General features: G+C 32.8%; 1 protein-coding gene and 1 pseudogene across 2 annotated transcripts; both read left to right on the top strand.

Annotated features, from left to right (window-relative positions):
- Positions 1-2,306: 2,306 nt before the first annotated feature.
- Positions 2,307-8,232, top strand: LOC129299294 (uncharacterized). Of its 2 annotated transcripts, none has more exons than XM_054937762.1 (3): positions 2,307-2,660; positions 4,261-4,423; positions 4,567-8,232. In XM_054937762.1, exons 1-3 carry the CDS (start codon positions 2,547-2,549, stop codon positions 8,007-8,009), a joined length of 3,720 nt encoding a protein of 1,239 aa, XP_054793737.1. In that variant the 5' UTR covers positions 2,307-2,546; the 3' UTR covers positions 8,010-8,232. The 2 variants fall into 2 exon arrangements, with proteins under 2 accessions (XP_054793737.1, XP_054793739.1); XM_054937764.1 differs by having other exon boundaries at positions 4,272-4,423.
- Positions 8,233-20,149: 11,917 nt separating this feature from the next.
- Positions 20,150-22,926, top strand: LOC129299296 ((3S,6E)-nerolidol synthase 2, chloroplastic/mitochondrial-like; annotated as a pseudogene).
- Positions 22,927-22,932: the final 6 nt, after the last annotated feature.

Here is a 22,932-nt window from a genome sequence, read left to right on the forward strand (position 1 = left end):
TTGGATGGCCATGCCAACTATAGCATGGAACTCCTTAGGTTCTACATTCTACTAATTCTATGATGAGCTCCATGGATGGCACCTTCTTGCAATCAAGGCCATACTCGTGGCTTCTTGATGTCTTTGTGAAGGTAAGTCCTTCTTGGCATTGGTGAGATTGTTAGGATGTCAATCTTGGCCAAACCATTTAACTCGAATGACCTTATGTCTAGATCATCGTACCTAGCATTGATAGAATTCACCATAGCATGAAAGGGTCAATTATTCACCCAAACAACTTTCACCTCATTTTGTTTCCACATGATCAAGCATTGGTGTATATATAAGGGGATACATTCATTGGTATGGATTCAATTTCATCCAAAAAGGCTTGATACTGAGCAGTGGAGTCAATAATGAAGAATGTGGACATCACACTCTTAGTACCTATAGTGATCTATAGGAATAACTCATACCATTTAGGATTCCTCTCCGTTGAAGGAAGCCACTCATATTGGTGGGAATCAAGTTGTGTTTAATCTTCCCTACCTTTCATAATGACTTTACAAGTAAGACATTCACAATAGAGCCATTATTAACTAGGATGTGTCATATAGCTACCCCATCTAGGTGCACTCTTATGTAAAGAGGGTAAGTGCTATATCATGTGAAAGATAGGTTTCTCCATCATTATCTTCTTTGGCTATCCTAGTTTCTAGATAATAGAAACTTAGGAAACTTGCTCAGTGGTCAGGGTGATGGAGTTTTTAAGTTCTAGGCTAGGTACATTCTCTTTAGCAAAAGGCTTTTGCTTTTGATTGGTTAGCTCTACAGCCTCTTTAGGGTTCTTAGACATCATTTTGCCTAGGGCACACTGGTCCTCTACTTCCTCATCACTTTTCCAATCTTTCATTGTCACATGATCTTTCACACCCCCTAGTAGGTTCTTTGTTACATTTGATTGTAAAGCAGCAAGTAACATTAATGTAATAGTAGAACGTATAGGGAAGGAGAACCTATCGATATTGATGGTCAATGAAGCAAGTTGGTTTTTCAAGAAAGTATCTAGATCATTGCCTCCCAATAATTCATTGGAATCATAATCTTTTGTGGCTCTTCTTTTGATTTTTCCTTTTGAGAGTCTTGGCGAGAGCTCCCCTCCTTGCAGCTTGAACTAACTCCTATACCTAGCTGTGGCTTTCCTTTGTTAGAGGTCTTGGTTTTGCATCTTTGTTAATAGGATACATGATCCAGGGTGCTGCACCATACTCCACTACAAGTTTAGGACTTGTCTTAGAGGAACTACCATCCTCTTGTGTTTTGTTTGGTTAGGTTTTTGGGCAAGCTTGGGAACAAGTAACATTTCTTTTTAAGGGCCCTAGGAGGGTTTGAGTCGTGCCATCCTGTTGTTTTTCCTATGAACAGTTATTCTGCACCAGGGGGAGCCAAGTACTTCACATAGTAGTCAAACTTTCCTAACGACTCACCTAAGGTATTCTAAACGTGTTGTCTTTGTTAGAGGGTTGGCTTGTTGGGCTCTTTGAAATTCCCGACCTTCCTCACCCACACGTTTTCGCCGGTAGGGTTGCTCGTACAATTTTCTTTGAGCACTCTCTTTTCCTTCTTGGTGTCGTGTTGTGACGAGCTCCTTGTCTCCGGCCTCAACCTTTGACTCGCAATTGCATCATATTAATAGTAGCCATTAGAGAGAACAAGTTTCCATCTATCACCATGGTCTCCTTCTTGTCATTTGGGAATTTGAAAATCCCTCAATTTATGTGTTTTTGGATGCCATTTTTACAAGCCCGACACATTAGAAACTTCTTAAATTATATTATTATTTTATGTGACTTTTTTATAATTTTATTTTGTTTTTTAAATAAGTTTTTAAATATATTATTATTTATCTTTCTTATTTAAAATAATTGATATATATTTATTTATATTTATATTTAAAAGTATATTCATTTGATTAGGATCATTTGATTAAATCATTAACCTTAATTAACCTTAATGCATTATCTTATCTGGTAGTTCATTTTCAATCACTTCTTGTGAGTATTCCTTCCATCCGATTTTACAAGATGTTTTTAAAAATGATTTGGTACTAGTATTTCAAAGTACAAAATATTTTAAAAAAATAAAATTTTATTAATTATAATTATTCTCATGTTACACTTCATTATTTTACTTCTTAAATAAATTTCATTCCATCTTTTTTTTTATTAACGAAGAGTATTTTTAAAAAAAATAAAAAAATAACTTAGAAATTAAGATAAGACGAGAGAAATATTAGTTTATCCGAAGCTGTCCGCGTAGAGACCGAGTTGGCGTGCACGAACCGGAGTTGTTGACTCGGCTATCAACCCATGGTTGCTTTTCTCGTTCTCTTTCTGAGTTTTTGCTGCGCAGAAAGGGAACAAAATGAATCCTACTTATTACTATCAATTTATCGATTGTATAAGTACAGCGGACGAAGCTAGCAAGCAAACCAGTTAGGGGAATAGAATTTTGTCGATCGCTTCATTGATTCTGAATATTTGGTGTTTGAGGAGAAAACCATCAAGATGTTAGAGAAGATCGGGTTGCCGCCCAAGCCATCATTGCGAGGGAATACTTGGGTGGTGGATGCCTCTCACTGTCAGGGTTGCTCATCTCAGTTTACCTTCATCAATCGCAAGGTTCCTTTCTTACAATTCCATGATCGCTATTTTTTTTCCCCTTTTCATGTATGATAAATTAAATTGGTCGGAGTTCTCTTTTGATTTACCCACGATCCCGTTGTTTTTTTTCCTGTTTTCATTTTCTTGGATTGATTCATAAACATTTGTGAATTAGAAAGGAAACCCATGGTTTTCTCTTTCCTTATGGGCTTTAGAATTTATGTGGGACGTAGGATTACCGATACCGTTTGTAGGACACAACTAATCTACTTTACTTCAAGGTTTCACTTATTTATCCGGGAAAGTCTGCGCAATTGGCAAAGTTGTCGTTTATATGCATCCGATACCCTGGTTATGCTAACTAACTTCAATATTATTATTCAGAGTTGATTATATATTAGATGTAACGTATGTTTCATAATCCAGAATCCTTTTTTATGGTACCGGTTAAGTCTATACTCGATTATTCGAGGGGCAGGTGGAATGGTGTCGCCGATTAGTTTGGCCATCTGTGGGAGTGGTATGCAAGTTGATTTTCTTTAATAGAGTAGTCAACTTGATGTAATTGAAATAGTAGTAAGGGAGGCTTGTATTTAATAATGAAGCACTCCTATGCTGACTTGAATATGACTATATGCTAATTCATTGTTTTTGGACTTCAAGAGTTGTTATCTGTCTATATACATACAATGTACGAATTCTCTTCTCTCTTTCAAGCCATGTCTAATACCTCTGCGATTACTGCTTGCTTTGCACTAGGAGTGTTAGATTTCACTTTTTGTTGACTAATGAATTCTTAGAGAGAATCAGTTCTTATATTCGAGAAGCCTAGACTTTTGATTTCACTTTGTTGTGCATTTCACTCCTTAGTTTCCTGATGATAAGATATCTCATTGGGTCTCTAGGTTACCTTCCTCTTACCCTTTTAAATTATGAGACACAATGTTGATTCTTGAGGATCCAGAGAGGTAATGTAAAGGAACCCTTTGAGGAGGGAAATATGTAACTGATTTGTGGAGGTTCTGGGATGGGCATGAGTGTAATTCTGTTATGGTTTGGGAATGGATGGGCTAAATTCTTGAGGAAGCCGAGAGGAGATAGCTAGAGTCTTGAAAGTCTAGGAGCTGGTTTTCCTTACTGCTTTATGCTATTTTCTGTGGTTTTGGCATTTTGCCAGATTCAACTGTGCTGTTAAGTTTTCTTGCTTGGTGTATGGTACTATGGTTACTAAACTTCCTAATTCCATAAAGAATCAATTCACTGCTTTATTGAAATTAGAAATAAAACTACAGAAGCGTGCCTAAATTTCCTGGACTTTTATCAAATTAGGATTGTAATCTGAAGTTTCATGGAATCAGTGTTTATAATAATATGCTTGCCAATTTCATGATTTTTTTGAATCACTGGCTGATTGTTTACTTGTTTGTCAATTGATTGCCTTTAAAGGATGTTGCAAAGGAAAGCCAATTGAAGCATTATAGCAGTAAATAATTTCTTGTTAATATATTAAATTTTTTATTTAGTTAGATTTTGATGGAACATGAAATCAATTCTGTGTTTGGAATTTAATTTTCTCATGTGTGTGTGTGTGTGTGTTTTTTTTTTTAAATCCTTTTAGCACCACTGTAGACGCTGTGGAGGATTGTTCTGCAACAGTTGTACCCAACAAAGAATGGTTTTACGTGGACAAGGGGATTCGCCTGTGCGTATTTGCGAACCTTGTAAGAAGCTAGAAGAGGCAGCACGATTTGAGCTGCGACAGGGACGCAGAGCTGGGAGAGGTGGCTCCAATTTTTTTTTTTTTTTTTGGTTTTGAAATTGTGCCTTGTTTACATTAAAGTATCAGTGTAACTTCCCTTTTACTTGCTTTATAACTTCATCGTTCCATCCTTTTGAATGCTTACTTCTATTTTTTTTTTTTTAGGGAGCTCAAAATCAACGCCTAGATATGAAGATGAAATTTTGAGCCAGATTCTTGGTCATAATGGAGAACAATCTTTTTCATCAGGAAATCATTCAGCCAGTAGCACAATTCCTGACGGTCAAAGATCAGTCAGCAGTGCATCTTCTTCAAGTACTGTGGGACATGCCAATCAGGTTGTCAGTGACATACAAAAAACTATCTCAAATGATGATTTCAATAATTTGGAGGTTGATGTGGGATCCACTAGTCCTGATGATTTGCGCCAAAAAGCTTTGGAGGAAAAGAAGAAATATAAAATTCTGAAAGGGGATGGAAAATCTGAGGAGGCCCTTAGGGCTTTTAAGAGAAGTAAGGAGTTTGAAAGGCAGGCTGATGCCTTGGAAGTTCATTTGAGAAAGATTCGAAAGAAAAATTTATCCTCTGTTAACATGTCTAATATGTTGAACAGAGATATTTCTTTAGAACCTGGGAAAAAAACTAAGTCACTTCCACACATGCATAAAGAGAAGCATGATATTGCTGCTGAACTTAGAGAGCTTGGATGGTCTGATTTGGATCTTCCGGATGAAGATAGGAAGCCAGCAAACTTGAGTTTGGAGGGTGAACTATCAGCTATTATTGGAAATGTCCTTCCAAAAACCAGTGAAGAAAAGGGCAGTAGAATTGACAAGACCCAGGTTGTTGCTCTTAAGAAAAAGGCTCTTGCATTAAAGAGAGAGGGGAAGGTAGCAGAGGCCAAGGAAGAATTAAAGAGGGCTAAAGTTTTAGAAAAGCATCTGGAAGAACAGGAACTGCTGGCAGAAGCTGAAGATTCTGATGATGAACTATCAGCACTAATTCATGGCATGGACAATAATGAGGAAGGATCTTTAAATTTTCATGACCATGGGCATAACCTTGATTTTGATAACCTGCTGAGCATGTCTGATAATCTCGACAGCAATTTTGAAGTGACTGATGATGATATGTTGGACCCTGAAATAGCTGTTGCTTTGAAATCAATAGGTTGGACTGAGGATTCTAATAATTCTGAAAATATAGTATCTGAGACTCAGCCCCTTGGTGCAGAGGAATTGCTTAGTGAAATTCAATCTTTGAAAGGAGAGGCTCTTAAACAAAAGCGGGAAGGTAATAATGAAGAAGCAATGGCATACTTGAAAAAGGCAAAGTTATTAGAGAGGGATCTTAACAGTTCTGGGTCTCAAGAGAACAATACTATGGCACAAAAATCCACTGCTGCTGGTAGAGGTCGTAGTTCTCAAATTTCTGGTAAAGGATCAGAATTTATTGAAGTGGGTCTGGGAAATATTAATGGCATAAACGTTGATGAGGCACCAAAAAGCCGATTAATGATTCAGAAAGAACTTTTGAGTTTGAAGAAGAAGGCTCTTGCATTGAGAAGGCAAGGGAAACTGAATGAGGCAGAAGAAGAATTAAGAAAGGGTGTAGCTCTTGAGCATCAGCTAGAGAAGATGGATAATGCTAAAGATCTCAAGGGATCTCAGTTGAAAATTGGTGATGTTCCACATTCGACACACAAACTTCCTGATATTCATAAAGATTTGCCTCTTGAGGAAGGAGGAGAGGAACAAGTAACTGACCGTGATTTGTCTGATCCAACATATCTTTCGCTTCTTAGGGACTTGGGTTGGAATGATGACGATGACAGGCCTCCTAATTCTTCTACCAAGCCATCAAAGAAAGATGGTGTTCATTCTGTGCTGATCAATGACGTTTCTCTAATACAGCATTCTACAAATATGTTGGCAGGAGTACCAAAAAGAAGTAAATTTGAAATTCAGAGGGAACTCTTGGGCTTAAAAAGGAAGGCTCTTGCTCTCAGGCGCGAAGGGAAAGTGGAGGAAGCTGAGGAAGTGCTGAAAATGGCGAAAGAACAAGAAAGCAAGTTAGCTGAAATGGAGGCTCCAAAGAAAGAACTGCAAGTTGATGCTCTTAGTAAAGACAAAGTCTTTAATCCTCCGGATGGAAGTGCAGTTGTAGAAGCAAGTCTTGAAGTAGTTACTGAAGATGATATGTATGACCCAGGATTGAATTCAATGCTTAACACTCTTGGGTGGAAGGATGAAGAGTCTGAAGCAGGATCCACAAAAGAAGAGGCAGTTAAGAAAGGTACCAGTAGTTTTACCAATACAGACCTGTCTATACTTGATTCTTCTTCTGGTATTTCTAGTGAAGCTTCAAGGAGTAAGAGAGAGATTCAAAAAGAACTCTTAGCATTGAAAAGGAAGGCTCTTGCTCTTAAACGCAAAGGAGAAGTGGAAGAGGCAGATGAAGTTTTGAGGATGGCAAAGAGTTTGGAAGCCCAGATGGAAGATATGGGGAACCAGAACAAGGAGTTTCTCCTTAATGTTGCCAACGTTGAAAAACCTGTTTTTTCTGCATCAACTGACTTGCATGAAAAGCGTGGGAGTCGAGGAACTGCAACAGAAGTTGATAATGATTCTGCTTCATTAGTGCTCGGTTCATCATGTAAGGAGGCAAGTCCTTCAAATGAAACCTTTGCTCAAAAACATAGAGAAGGTTCTAAGATTGGGTCAGCAAATTTGCCTCAAGCAGTCCCTCCTATTTGTTTGGAATCCTCATCTCTCAATCAACAAAAGGGATCCAAAAGTAATGTTACGATTAATAAAAGAGCAGAATTGGCTGTCGCAAATGAAAAGCCAAGCACAAGTGAGGCTGCTGCTGATCAGGATGCTTTTGCTAAGAATAATGTTTCCTATAATCAGGAAATTTTGGCTCTTAAAAGGAAGGCAGTTGCTTTGAAGAGAGAAGGAAAACTAGCAGAAGCTCGGGATGAACTACGTCAGGCAAAACTATTGGAGAAGAGCTTGGAGAACAATATGCAGCCCAATGCTATTTCTAACATATCCTCCAATGTATCTAATGTTGAACAGAAAAAGGATCCATCGAATGTTGCTATGAAACCGTTGTCTAGTCGAGATCGTTTTAAGTTGCAGCAGGAGTCTTTGGGGCACAAACGTCAAGCCCTGAAGTTACGGAGAGAAGGTCGGATGGAGGAAGCAGAAGCTGAGTTTGAACGGGCAAAGGCACTTGAAATCCAGTTGGATGAGTTGGGAGCTCATGATTCTGGTAAATCTTCCAGTTTGTCAGATGCTGTAGACGATGTGGCTGTTGAGGATTTTCTCGATCCTCAACTGTTATCTGCTCTGAAGGCAGTTGGAGTTGGACTTGAAGATGTTAGTGTTGTATCAAAAGGTCCAGAAAAACGGGAGACCAATAAACCCAATGTTGCTAAGACTGAAAACATCAACGACGAGAGAATTCAGCTAGAAGAAAGAATCAGAGCAGAAAAAGTGAAGGCCTTAAATTTGAAGCGTTCAGGAAAACAAGCTGAGGCCTTAGATGCTCTTCGACAAGCTAAGTTGTATGAAAAGAAGCTTAATTCCCTGACGTCCAGGTAAGATGGAAGCCCTCCAACTTCTGGGCTGGAAGTTCTTGTTCTAGTTGTTAGCTCTTTATAATGGAAATTGATTTGTCAAAATTGCTTTGAAGAGAAACTAGGAGTTGTACAAGAGATTGCTCCTTCAATAAAATCCATTTAGAGTTCACTGTGTTTAACGAGAGCATAGAAAATGTATAACCATTCACGAAATAATTATAGATGTTGCTAGCAACATTAAGAGATATGATGGTCTCTTAGGCGTATCTATTTGGTTTTAAAACTTGCTCGGCACATACGACTTAAATTCCAAATTATCACTTGGTTTATGTTATAATCTATTTCATATGCTGCATTGGTCTGATCATGACAATTGAAATGCTGAAATTTTTTAGACTTGGCCCGGAGAAACTGCTTTTCTGGAAAATGTTATATAGAGGAATGGATGTACATAGGATTGTTTCACTGCCCCAAGCTCATGGATTTTGGAAGCCGTTGTCTGGAGCAATCGAATCCATTGTCCATATCCATCTGATTTTATGCGTGGGCCTGTTTGCTTTTTTTTTTTTAAATAATAAATCATCATCTTCTACCAAAGAGAGAAAAAAACAAAACAAAACAAAACAAAAGCAGCATCATCATCATTATATAAATGTTTACTGTGTTTTTGATTATATGTTAGACATAATCTTTTAAGGTTTGATACCTTGAATCTGTCCCTCTCCATCTTATTCTTTCTATTATTCGCTTTCATTGGATCTGGAAATTGTTACTTGCACTCTTTACCCACTATTCTCTTTCTTTTACTCCTCACTAGCATTTACGTCTATGCGATGCACAAGAAGATTATGCTTAAATGTTTCATATACAATGATTAATTTTTGTGGATTATCTCTTGATTGCAAAATTTGCTTGCGTTGTCATCTTCCATGTACTATATTGATGGTTTCTGATGCCATTAATATTTCCGAGCAATCATGTATGAGTTGCGCAGATTTTTAAATCACATTTACCAACGCAATACATGCTACGTACACTATGTTGATTAGAAAATCTGAAGTGTCACATAACAATAAACGAAGTAAATAAATTTAAAACGATGTTTCGCGATCCAAAATATTAATGATAGATTATCGACATCATATAAGTGAATGACTACATGGAAGAAACTACTTAGAAAAAAAATAGTGAGATTTTATATGTACATGAATTTAAAAGAAATAAGAAAATCATATACCCCCTTCATCATGCATTTCATTCACCTTCGACTACTAGTTACATGTATGTACTACAATATGATTAGAATTTTTGAGTAATTAAAATGAATTATTAAAACTATTTAAATCAATATCTAGTGTTTATATATATATATATATATATATATACTTTAAGAAATTTCCCCCTCCTCAAAGTCTCATTGCTTGGAATTTATAACCCTGTTACTTAGAAATCTTTTACAAGCTACAGATTCCAACAATTGAATATTATAATCAACTGAGGTAATTCTCACATGATACAGTTAATAGCAATATTTTATGTTATAATATAATTAATTATAATTAAAATATATTATATTAATTAATTTTTTTATAATTAATTATATTCAACTGAAATTTAATTGTATTTATGAAAATTGATTTTGTCTCGTAAACTGTGTTTTTATATAAGCTGATCAGCTTTCAATTTTCAATTATAACTTTTGGTGTCATTATTATTTTGTCAGAATGGTTAAAATTTCAAATATGCCCCTGGTGGCGTTGCTTGGCTTGTGAATGTCACTCAAAAAACTGAAAAAAGTTTCCTCACAGTGACATCGCATCTTCCCATCTGTATACTTGAGAGCCTTTATTTAATTAGAGTGAAGATATTGCAGATTTTACCAACTTTATTCTTGAGTTATACCTAGCCATATCTCCACAATGATATGGTACCCATGGGTGAATATGAGGGAAAAAAATGAATAGCTCGAGATTATTATAAGAACCCGTAAAAAGTTAAATCTAAATTAAATTGGAACAAAATTTGAATGTTTGCATTGTAAAACTGATATTTAATATTTAAGGATCATACTTTTTTATTAAATTTATTTAAACTTGGTTATTTTGATTTATTTAAAAAGAAATGTCATTTATTGTAATTCGTAACTCTAAAATTGATTTTGATTAAATCATTCAAACACTTTTAATTTTATTAAAATTTATTTTAAAAAATAACATTCAAACATCATCATATTCTAACATAATTAATTATAGTCAAAATTAATTATAGTAATTAATTTTTTTACAATCAATTTTATTAAATTAAGATCCAAATAGGCACTACATATAACATGCCGTTATTGTGGCCCACCATAATGACAAGCCCAAGAATACCCCAAACCCCACTGAGATCCTCAATCAGCGGGAAAAATCTTCTCTTCATCTGACAAATTGAAGAGAATAGTGAGCCCAAGCCTCCTGGTAGCAAGCATAACAAATGGCTTTAAATTGGCAGCCCAAAGTACAATTGTCAAAAACCCAAAATTGAAAGACGAAAGAAACACGAGATTCTCAAGTCATTAAACAATGATGAAAGCTCATCCCAAAACAAAACAAAAAAAAAAAAAAAAAGAAAAGAAAAAAAAAGAAAAAGAAAAAGAAAAAGATGAATGAAGTCTTCGATGACACAACGTACGGATACACACCGAGCCATGATGAAAATGAAGAGGAGCATATTTTTGCCCATGCTAACATATCTGAGATAGACGCCAAGCAATCTGATATGGAGTCTCAACCCTATTCTTCATTTATGGATCCAAGCATTCTCTCTCATGTTATATGTATGATAAAACCCAATATTACAAATATAAGGATCATCACACTTTTTATAGATCTCATAAGTTAAATTATGCATGTCTGTACATCATAGTCATTTAGTATCCTTGTATTATATTTATTTTTAATATGTAATTTGAATTAAATTTTTTATTTTAATTGATCAATTAATTTGAGTTTTAAATTCGTTGATAAAATCATCAACTTTTACATCCATCGTCTATAAAATCTTCTTGTACTTAAATTTCTTTTCAAATAAAATTTTAAATTTTTACTATTAAATAAATAAACATTATTCAAAAGAAGACTAAATTAGGGATATAGATCATAGGAAACATGATGTACCAATTGTTTAGAAGACATTCTGAAAAGAGGGCAAAAAAGTCATTTTACAAAATTATGGATCATTCACCGAGCTAACGATGCGTTCATCGCAATGAATCATGCTGAGGCTAATTTAGTCTACATAATAATTAATGTTTTATACATAAAAGGTAGGGATAATTTGCTCAAAATTTTAAATTTTAGAGTTTAGAATACTACTTGTGCAATAGTTTAAGATATATGATGCTCATTAACGAATGACACATCAGCAAAGGATTATTATGTCAGCATTTGATTGGGTTGCACTGTAAATAGTAATGGCATTAAGCAAGAGTTAACAGTGGGGGATAATTTGCTATAAGTTTAAAATTTCAAAGTCTATTTTGCACATTTTAACAGTTTAGGATTTAGGTTGCTTTTTGTGTAATACTTCAGGATTTGGAAGGCTCATTAACCCTAATCAATATTAGTTTTCTTAAAAGGTACTTATTTGTAATTTTTGAGATCATTTAATTTTCTATCATTTTCTGGGTCAATCATCATTCATAATTAATTTTTATTAAAAAAATATTACAACATTTTTAAATGTTAAAAGAAAATATTATAAAAAAATAAAATATGTTCTTGCGTGAACAGTTAAAGAACAAAAATATCTTTCAATACTATAAATATATTTGTAAGCGACAAGCCCACATTTTACGTGGTTTTGGCACTTAATTGATTAATTGTGGCTTAGACCTCGAAGCAAAGAAGGTACATTGCCTCACTTAAAACCTTTTTGCAAGTTTCAAGAAAAAGGAGAAGATATGACAAAAAATGGGCTAAAAGTGGTGAAATGCGGATACCAAGCCCAAAATAGGGCCACCAAGGCACTACCAGACTCCGATGTGCTTCAGAGTCTCATGATCGGCCATAAGCAATGATGTAGAGAAGTACCTGTCACTTCTGTTTGAAACAGATCATGGACAAGTCCTATTCATTTCATGACAGTTCGCAGATGAAGCAAAGTCATAAGAAACTTAAGGGCTCAGGTCCAAATTGTTCGCAAAGGTGCCTAGTGCAATTCAAGACTGCTCATAGATGAGGGAACCTGAACAAAGTCTTGTGCTCTCGGATCCTATCCACATCGGATGAAGATAACGCACAAGTCCACTGGTCGTGGACGTGAGACAGAAAGAGGGGTTTGCCTGCCCACAGAAGAAGGCAACGACAAGAGTTTGTCCATGCTTTGCCCGCGCACGGACGATATATAACGTAAGCTCGACCATGGGCGGACACCACCTTTTACACGTGGCTGAAGATGATTTAAAATTAAATTGAAGGATTAATCATTTGATAAATGTGATAAGACATATTTCTAAAGAGAGGAGAGCGTAATAGGATGTGAAAACTTATAAATAAAGCCCTATGGTGGCTCATTTAATCATCCACCCTCTCTTTTTTTTATTTTTTATTTGGGACTCTTATTAGCTATGATGCTTTCTAGTTTCTAAGTTCCTAGTTACAATATGGAGTAGTTTGACTGAGATGAACTTGCTCTCTATTTGCTTTTTTTTAATAATCCTTGTTGAACTTGGTTTTTATATTTTATAAGTATTTTGGCTCGGATTATATCTATTTCCCTTGATCTTGATGCCAATTGTATGGCTAACCACCTTATTATCCATTTGTGGGTTTGCTTGATGAATTGGAAGGAGAAGAGTGAACCTAGACCTAAGGAAAATGACATAAATAAATGAATTAGGAATAATATAGGAATTTATAGTAATTTTAATAGTCTCGTAATGGTTTAGTTGGATGTTATAAGATTAAGTGGAAGCTAATTCGACTCTAATTGAATATGACCTATTTAACTAGAAGATAATTAGGGGACTTTAGCAACAATTGTCGTAGGACATCCCAACAAGTAAATCATGATCCTTAGTGCTTTGTGATTGATTGACAACCATGTTTATACATTGCTCTTTGTTTTTACTTGTTTTAATGCTTTAATTAATTTAATCTACCTCCTGATACATGTTTGCTTGTGAGATCAGACAACAAAGATCATTATTTTTCTTTGTGTTCAACTCCATAATACTCCAAGAGTTTTGTTACTCCAATTTCATACACTTACGGAAGCAATCAATAGGTTTTCTTTATAGTGCAGGTTCAGCAAAGTAAGGTGTTGAGACTCTAACCATGCAGACATTTTATAAGGAAATGAGTGACACATAGAAGTGAGTATATAAGCTTCCTCAAATCATATGGGTTGACCATGTAAGTTGGAGGGAAGTGGGTTAAGTTAGATTCAATCCATTTTTATATGAGTTGGGATTTTCCTAACCCACCTAAACCGTGATATTTGGTAGGTTAAATGAGCCAACCCATTAACTTCCCCCTTTTTTGAAAAAAAAATTATATATACCTAAATAATACATGCATGTCAATATTACATACAGCCTAAAATTCACATTATATATAACATAACTATCCATATTAATAAATCATATTATCATAATATAATTACCAAAATACATCATAATAAAAATGTAATTATCCATAATAATTTATGATTTACCAACCACAATCTCAAAACAAATGAGTCACATCATGCCTATCAAAAATTCACAAGCTAAAAGTGAGAAGTGAGTGATGAGTCAAAACTTATGCCACTTTCGAGGCAAAGAGAGCACAAATAATTGAATACAAGAGGGAGGAAGGGATTGGATGCAAGTTGATTTCTTTTTGAATTTGTTTGTTTCCTTTATTTTTGATTACATGGTACTAAAAATTTGGACATTTTTTTTTCTCTCATATTTTTATTTTTTTTTAAATATGGTAAAGTGGGCCAACTCTATGACTCATATGAGTTGATCTACTTGGTTCAAGGTCTAAAATGATCAAGATTACAAACAATTGTTTTTATTTAAGTCAAGTTTTTTGCAACTTGATCTATATAACAAGTTATCTAGTCAATTTGTATAACTTGATCTATATTTTCAGCTCTAAACTGATGCGTCCGACTACTATGGGGTCCCTTTCTTTGACTATATATTTTCCTCCTCCATTCGTTTTTCACTTCACCTTCATTCAATAATTTAAATAATTTAAATAGTCTTTTTTCCAGAACATTCAAATAGTCAAATAGTCCATGATTCACACACATGTAGTTCCAGGTGGCTCCTTTCAAAAGCCCGCACGTATAGTCCCTTCATGTGAAGCACACCTTCCATGTAAATTCTAATACATATTAATGAAGCAAAGAAGACAAACCAAACAAGTCTAAGTTTGGTTTATTCACAAGTCAGACCTGATTCATTGTATTAAGGCCTATATGTTTTTAGGATTGTGTTAGTTATCATTTCTTTTATTCTTTATTGTTTATTATTCTTGCTGGAAAGCATGACCTGTAACAACTTTCCGTAGATATAATGAGTGGCTGCTCCTCTTGTCATTATCAAGAGTGAGCCTTACAACAGAAAACGTGTTTCATATTAATTAGCTGGTATGTTCTTTTTCTTGTTCATATCCTTAGGAGAAGAATATTATATCAAAAAATATTTATGAATATGGATTTTTATATTAATAAAGAAAGTAATGTTTTTTCCCGCATAATGGAAAAAGGTTTAGTTTTATAATAATTTTCATAGCTATAATCATGGATTAATAATTTAAACTCGCTATCCCATTGGAAATGTTCGTACAAAAATGGTAAAAATACAAATGCCAGCCCATTAGTTAGAAGAACTGACGAACTCCTAATTCGGGGGAAAAAAAACAATATTCGAAATCTCTTTCGTAGTCCTAATCAATTCTGTTTCGACACTTAACAACTTTGAATAATCGTGGCACGAATTTCAAAGTTTGAATTATCAAATATTTTTCCTTCAAAGTAATTTAATGTTTATTGCACCATATAATGACTTTCCTTGAAGTGATTTGAATGAGAAAAATTCAATTACACACGTTTCTGAGGGAGTTAAAAGATAATTTCATCCCAAAAATTTGTTGGAAGGAGCAATTGATACCTTAAACATTCTATTAAAATAATTTAGCCTTTTGTGGTGGATGAGTAGATTTGTTGTAAAGAACGTGCACCTTAAATAAATTCCCATCCTTTTGGCAAAAAAAAAAAAAAAATTCCCATCATACATGTAGTAAGTAAAATTCTTTGCAAAACAACTTAAATACATTACTAGGCATTGTAAACAATTATTAATATTTTAAAAACTAGATTGGACAATGAACTAGAAAAGTTAGAGGGTCATAGTTTTCATGATTTAATTTAACCAGTTATACGAATAGTCAGATAAGTGACATAATAATTAAATAAAAATAATATATATATATATATATATAAAACATTAAAAATACTGATCATATCCTTCCCATTGTTCAGACATAACATATTAAATTTTAATTTTTTCATTTTTCATATGTATATATTTTTATTTACCTTATTTGTTCTTTTAAAGCACATGGATTTTCAATTTCTCTACACTTTCGTTGATATACTTTCAATAAACAAATTATACACATGAATTTTACTAGAACAACTGAGAAATGAGTTGAGTTAATATTTTAAAACTGAATAAAAATTTTTATTACCAAAATATGAGTAAAAAGGAAAAACTGTTTAGAACAGCCCAACCATTCCAAGTCTCTGGTTCTCAGCTTTTGTCGGGATTTAAAACTTGCTTGAGTTATAGCAGGCTAACTTGAGCCAACTATTAAAACAGGTTAAATAGTTAAACCAAATCACTTTCTTTATTATTAGGAGACAATTCGACCTTCTTAGTCGGTCCTCAATCTCAAAACATTGGTTATGAGTAGCAGAGTGGCATTGCCCACTGATGGATTTGATAAGTTTGTATTTGCTTAGGCTATGCCTACGCAATATCCTACACATGCTTATGAATCCAGGAAAAATTAAGGGCAAATTTAGAATTTGCTCAAAGGCTAGTATGTGAAGTGCTAGGGTTAAGTTAGTTTAATGTGCAGGTAACATTGGGCAAGGCCTCTTGTTAAAATCTTGAAGCATGAATTGTATTTTAATATTGATAATGGATTGTTAAATCCTTCTTCTGATTTAAACATTAATAATCCAAAAATATTGTTTTAATAGAAAATTTAGGATATTAATTGTTCTTCCAAAAAACTTTTCAAGTAAAACTGCATTTTAACCTTAATAAAAATTGTTCAACTAACAGTTAACGTTGGTCAAATGTTACTATAAGGTGATATTGTACCATTTTTTAAACTTTTTGGATATTGCTTGCCAATGAAAAAATTAATGATACCAATTGCACTCAGCAAAGAAACATTCGACAGACAAATTTGGAGTGGCATGAACATGTTCCAAGATGGTTGATTAAAGTTTAGTGAGGAAAATTGAGCAAATAGATTTTAATTAACTATAAGAAGACAGGTAGAGGGTGACTAATATTGAAACTTACGGAAGTTATCCAATAGGGTCTCTGAGTAAATGATAACTCAAAAAAGTAGATTGTTGATAAATCATAATATAATATTGTATAATACATGTAACCTGCTCCCAATGAGTGAAATAAAACTTCTTGTTTTTCTATATATTACTACATGGATAATGCATTTTTGGGCCAACTATATAATTGACAGAAGACACTTTCTTGTTTGAAGAATTATTTTTAAAAAGTATTTAAAATACCTTCGTCTCAAAATACATTTTTTTAAAATTTAAATATATAGGAGAATATGTTTGAATGCGTTTAACTCATGAATATATAGGATCACAGTTCCAAGAAGGCCATCTAAACGTAGGTGCGTAGTTTATTTTCATTCGTGTGAAGTACATCTTCCATGACGGACTCATTGCTCATCACCCATGATATTCAACATAATAAGGAGATTTGGATCGTTTAAATTTAATTTAGATAGTTCAAATTTAAAATTAATTTTATATTTTCATTTTATATTTTTTAAAATAAAATTTATAAAAATTTAATAAATCTTTTCATGAACAATTTGATCTACCTTTAATTTGAAAAGTTCAATTTAATATTAAATTTTATAAATATTAACTACTTAGATTTATTCTGCATAGTTTAAATATAAATTTTTAACTTATAACTTTTTTAAAAATATTTTTTAAAAGTTCCAGTTAAAAGATTATATATTTTTTTTAATATTATATTTATATTGAGTACACTTAGATCGTCAATATATAAAAAATATATAAATTTTAATATTAAATTACACTTTTAAATTAAATCTAGACCATATTAGTCATGAAAAATTTATTAATTTTTTAAATTTTTTTTTATAAAATTTTGTATTAAAAAATATAAACATATAAAATTCATTCTTTAAATCTAGACCATCTAGATTAAAATCTCAATTGTCCAAATCTCATTACTTTGATGCTGCTCATCAAGATGAATCCCTTCCATGACAATCGAAAAACAAGTTGGCTGGTATCTTCTTCTTCTTTAAGAAAAAAATATTATTACAAATATTTATCTTGAATTATATATATTAGCTAGGCAAGCTGAAGGTAATAATGATACCAACAAAAGTTTGTTGCTCAAGTTTGTAAAGATTTGAGCCAATAACCTATAAAGTTATGCAATTAAATTCACTGTTGATGTAAATACCTTGTCGGTAAATGATCTGTAAGTAACTCTATAAGTGCTCTTTGAACCTGGCCTTAGACCTAATAGCTCTCAAAACTCAACTTGCCTAAACTTTTTTATATAAAAAAAGTAATAATAATAATTTTCTATTTGGCATGGTATATATGGCTTTTTATTGATAATTTTAAAGTTTTTCATGAAAATTTAGAAAGAAGCTGAAGTGGAGATTACATTTTATCAATAAATATTTTATAACGGGAAAAAATTAAATAAGCTAGGTCTTAGGGGCTTACTAGTCACAAGAGCAACAAGCTTCAAGGCTCAAAAGTAAATTGTCAAAAAATGTATTTATATATATTGTAAACTAATAAGGTCTTCATATAAAAAATGAGAATCAAACCCATGCATACTTTTGCCAATTAAACCAAATTTCATCCACAAATGCATTTCTTTTATCACAGACATAAATAATAATGCGTTACATTGTTTGAATTTCATTTTGGAGTGTCCGAATATTTTTTCTTAATTAAAAATGTAATCGTGATATCTAAGATATATGGACCGTGAATCTTTTAATTTCTAGGCGGTGTTAGTCTTACGTGCCAAATGAGTTTTAAAGACCAGATCAAATGATGAATAAAAAAACCTCCAAGTTATGATTCTCATAGTTTAATCAGATAGACCAGTGCTCAAACCACTAGTAACATAATAATTAGATAAAAATAATAATTATATGCATATATATATATATATAACATTAAAAATACTAACAATATTATTCCTGATTTAAAATTGTTCGATCATAACATATTAAATTTTAATTTTGTCACTTTTTTCATATGTGTATCTTTTTTATATATTTACTTATTGAATTTTAATTTTCTCTATACTTTTATTCATATATAATGTCACTAAACAAATCATGCATTCAAGATTTTATTATAATAACCCAGAAGTAAGTTGACATTAATAGTCTTAAATTGAATAAGAAAATTATTACTAAAATAACAAAAAAAACTGTTCAAATTAAAACAGTCTCTAGTTGTTCCGGGTTCTAGGCCTTTGTTGAGATAGGTTTCCTGTTGTTGTAGTTAAATGATCAAGCTTTGAGCCTATCATGTGGAGGACTAAATGATTTAACTGAACCGCTTTCTTTACCATGTGATGGTTCAACCAATCTGATCGTTCGGGTCTCAAAACATTGCACTCTTAAGAATTGTAGGTTATCAATTACATCACAATGGAAAATAAGAAAACTGATGTGAAAAATTCAATCACGCTCTTCCATGTCTTTTCCCTCAACACACGCACATATTAATAAAGAGATTTTTTTTTAAAAAAAGGTTTCTTCAAAAATACTTCGTTTATTAAACTTGGATCTCACGTTTATTTCACATAAATTATTAAAATCTATATTCATGATACTCTCGTCCGAACTCAGAATACAATTCTCTGTATAAATGTCACTCTTACAAGTCAAGGTGCACGAATGCGTGTCATAGCATCGTATCATGATAAAACATAAATGAAGTTCAAATGAAAGTCTAGTTAATAGTTTCCATTTGTTAAGTTATCATTAATAGAACCATGATTAAATTTTCTATAAAAAAGAATCATGATTAAATCAACTTACATATTGACTAAACAATACCTCATACAAATATTTTACTATATTTTCATATTTATTTATTTTATATGTGATATGATTATTTACATATGTATATCACTGAGTACAATTCGTTTTTTTTTTAATATAAAGTTTAGATGAATTGAATTTCAAAACTAAACAAGAATAGGAGGAATATATAGGTTACAAAGTCCATAGAGCGTTTACAGATTACTTATCCATCTGTAAAGTCCTCACAAAGTTCAGTTCTCACATAATACATGTCTTACTTACACCTACATATAAATAAGAGATTAAATCAAGATATATAATCTACAATAAAATACTCTATCTATTCCAAATAACCTAAATATTATCTATATTATATATATATATATATATTAGCAATAAACATATTGCTATCCCAAGTGAATATGACCGTACCTTAATAGTGCTAAAAATACAAAAGTCTGGTTGGTAGAGACTAATCTTCTATTTCAGGTAAGAACCTGTTCAACCTAAAATTCTTTGAAATTAAAGCTCATGATATGGAACGATTTTCAAAATGTATTAAAAATTTAATACACGAAAGACAATTCTTTTGTTGTGTGTGTGTGTGTGTGTTTTTTTTTTTTTTTTTGTATAAACATATAAAAGGCATTTCTTCTTCAACATGATGTCGGGGCTCGCGAGTGACAGCACTTCATATTTGCTTCTGTCGAAATTCTATGTTGTGCTTTTGTGCTAACAAAATAAATAAAGTTTGACTATAAAAAATTAATCCATATGCTAATTTTATGATATAACGTTTGTGCTGAATACTTGAATGGCATCACAGGTATATTTATATATTATATTAAAGAAAGCATATCATTAAGCTAGTATAAACGGAAATTTACAAAAACTTGTACAATTTCAAATATCCCTGGTCAAAATTCTAAACCCAAAAAATAAAAAACAAAAGAATTAAAGAGTATTTTGTTCCTCAACTATTTGTGCAAGAGCATATGATATTCTAACTTTTTTGCGTTACAATATCCCCTTCAACATTAAAAAGTGATGTAATTTTGCCTTTATAGCTTAAAATGTTAAGTTTGACTATTAATTGATCTAAAAAATATTAAAAAACTTTAAAAAAATACATTAAAGGACCTTATAAAATAATTAATATTAGTCAAGTCTCTTAAATTACAAATAATTTCTAAAAGAATCTTTATTTTTTAACCATGTAAAAGATCAAAATACCATTTTAACCAGCTACTTTGACAAACCATTAAGTGATATCATCAAATTATCATTACTGGCAATTATTAAATATAAATTTGTAGTTAATGTTTTAATAAAATATTAATTTCCTTATATGGGACTTATATGTAATTTTCCCAACATTAAAACATAAATAAGTTTTGTATACCTGACACTCTTGCATGAACAGTTGATTGAAGGGTAAAAATGTTGTTTAAACTAAAAAAAGAAACTTAGAGAACAAGTTACAGACTAAGACATATACCAAATTAAACGGGGAAAGAGAAGAGATAAAAATGATTTTGCCAAAAAGAATAAAAGCAAAAGTGTCAAAATCATATAAATGGTTGAGACAATATGAATGTTGGAGAATAAAAATAATAATAGTCAACACGAAATATCTCGACACTCGGGCCCATATCTTTTAATTGTACTTGAAAGAAGAGATGCTAGAAACAAACTTGTAGAAATCAATTTTGTTTTTCCTTGTTTTTCGAATGATGCTGTAGCCGATCGACTTCTCTATATAAATGGCTTCTTATTTCTTCCAGACCGCAAGTGTCTCTTCAACTTGGTCTCTACCACTAAAGCATCAAACAAAGCTTCCTTTTAATTTCCTTGTGAATCATATATAACTATATATTGTTCATTCGCCATGTCACTCCCCCACCTTTGCACTCTAAGTCGCCATTTTTTCTGAAGAAAATCTCAGATATTCCCAGAACCAACCCCAGAGGAACTCATGCCTCAAATTCTGCTTCCCAGAATAGAGCCCTTTCTATCATTTCCATGGAGCATGACATCGCTCCAGCAAAAACAAGACCAACATTCAATGTGAGGGAATTCCCTTCTATCACTTGTAATTGAATCTTCTATACATACTTATATTTATATATTCGAACAGAGTTTATACAGTTTTATAATTTTTTCAGGTCAGCATATATATATATATATATATATATTTATACCCTAGTCATCTAATGGGTGTAATGGTGGTTAAGTCCATTCAGCAAAATTGATACGTTTGGTCGCTCATGGTCCATCTGAGTAGTTTCTAAAATATAGGGATTAACATTTAAGATGGCACAATTTGTGGTTATTGTGGATAATGTTTTTCCCACTTTCAGGATGACATTCAAGTCAGACACGCAAAAGAATTGAAGAACGTTAGGAAAATGCTGGTTGAAAAAGCTAGACTGAATTCATTCGAAGGTTTTATATGATCGATATGATTCAAAGGCTAGGGCTTGACCACCACTTTGAAGAGGAGATTCAAGAAAGTGTCGAAAGCACTATCTGAAGCTTGGAACTCACAGCCATGGCAGCACAGATCATGATGATCTCCGGCTCTCTGAAGTTGCAATTCAATTTCGCTTATTAAGACAACAAGGTTATAAAGTAGATTCAGGTAAATGCGCGATCCTTTTTCCCCAAACTAACGTTTAATATAATTACCAAAGATATAGCCAACCAAGAATAATGCTTTATAGAAGTCGAACATTTGAATTATTGGAATACTCTTCGTGCAATGATACGTAAGTTATGACGTGGTTAGCTATAAAACTGGAGATGCATGGCCGAGCTACATGTTTTCACGTGAAGGTTCCTCTTATTTTGGCTAAATAAATGTTTATAAAAGTTAAATATATATCAATTATTGGAACAATAACGTTCTTGGGTTTAAAAAGAGTGGTTATTACTGAATTTGGCGATGCAGGCGTGTTTGAAACCTTCAAGGACCAGACGGGAAGACTGAGCCAGAAATTTTGGGGAACATTGAAGGGTTGATTGAGCTGTTCGAAGCTTCGCAGTTAAGTATAGAAGGAGAAGATGATCTTGAGGAAGCTGGGAGCTTCACGTACCATCTTCTTAGTTCATGGTGTTCAAGATTCCATGATCATCATGAAGCTAAAGTTATTGCAATACACTTAAGTACCCGTTTCACAGAAGTCTGCCAAGGTTCCACCCAGAAGTTTCCTTGTTCCAAAATCCCAACTTGACGATGGATGGTTAATGCCTCTACAAAATCTATCCCAAATCGATACCCAAATAATTAACTCAATCAACCTCAAGGAGATATATGCAATATCTAAGTGAGTTATTTAATTTGTTTGATATGATATGATTTGACACTTCAATTATGCATTTTATCACTATATTCCTTGTCACATATATATATACCAACATATTCACATGTATCTTATATATGTATATAGGTGGTGGAAAGACTTAGGTTTAGCCAAGGACATGAAGTTTGCAAGAGATGAACCAATAAAGTGGTACATGTGGTCCATGGCATGCCTCACAGATCCTTGCTTTTCAGAAGAAAGGATTGAAATCACAAAGCCCTTATCTCTGGTATAC

Source organism: Prosopis cineraria, unplaced genomic scaffold (genome assembly GCF_029017545.1).
Source record: "Prosopis cineraria cultivar Desert tree isolate PC_DT_omini unplaced genomic scaffold, ASM2901754v1 PC1111, whole genome shotgun sequence".
NCBI classification, from domain to species: Eukaryota; Viridiplantae; Streptophyta; class Magnoliopsida; order Fabales; family Fabaceae; genus Prosopis; species Prosopis cineraria.

Excerpts from the sequence above, each read along its gene's own strand:
- LOC129299294 (XM_054937762.1), top strand. The coding sequence starts at position 2,547 with ATGTTAGAGAAGATCGGGTTGCCGCCCAAGCCATCATTGCGAGGGAAT. Across the intron at positions 2,661-4,260 it reads TTACCTTCATCAATCGCAAG|CACCACTGTAGACGCTGTGG; the intron begins GTTCCTTTCTTA and ends AAATCCTTTTAG. Across the intron at positions 4,424-4,566 it reads GGGACGCAGAGCTGGGAGAG|GGAGCTCAAAATCAACGCCT; the intron begins GTGGCTCCAATT and ends TTTTTTTTTTAG.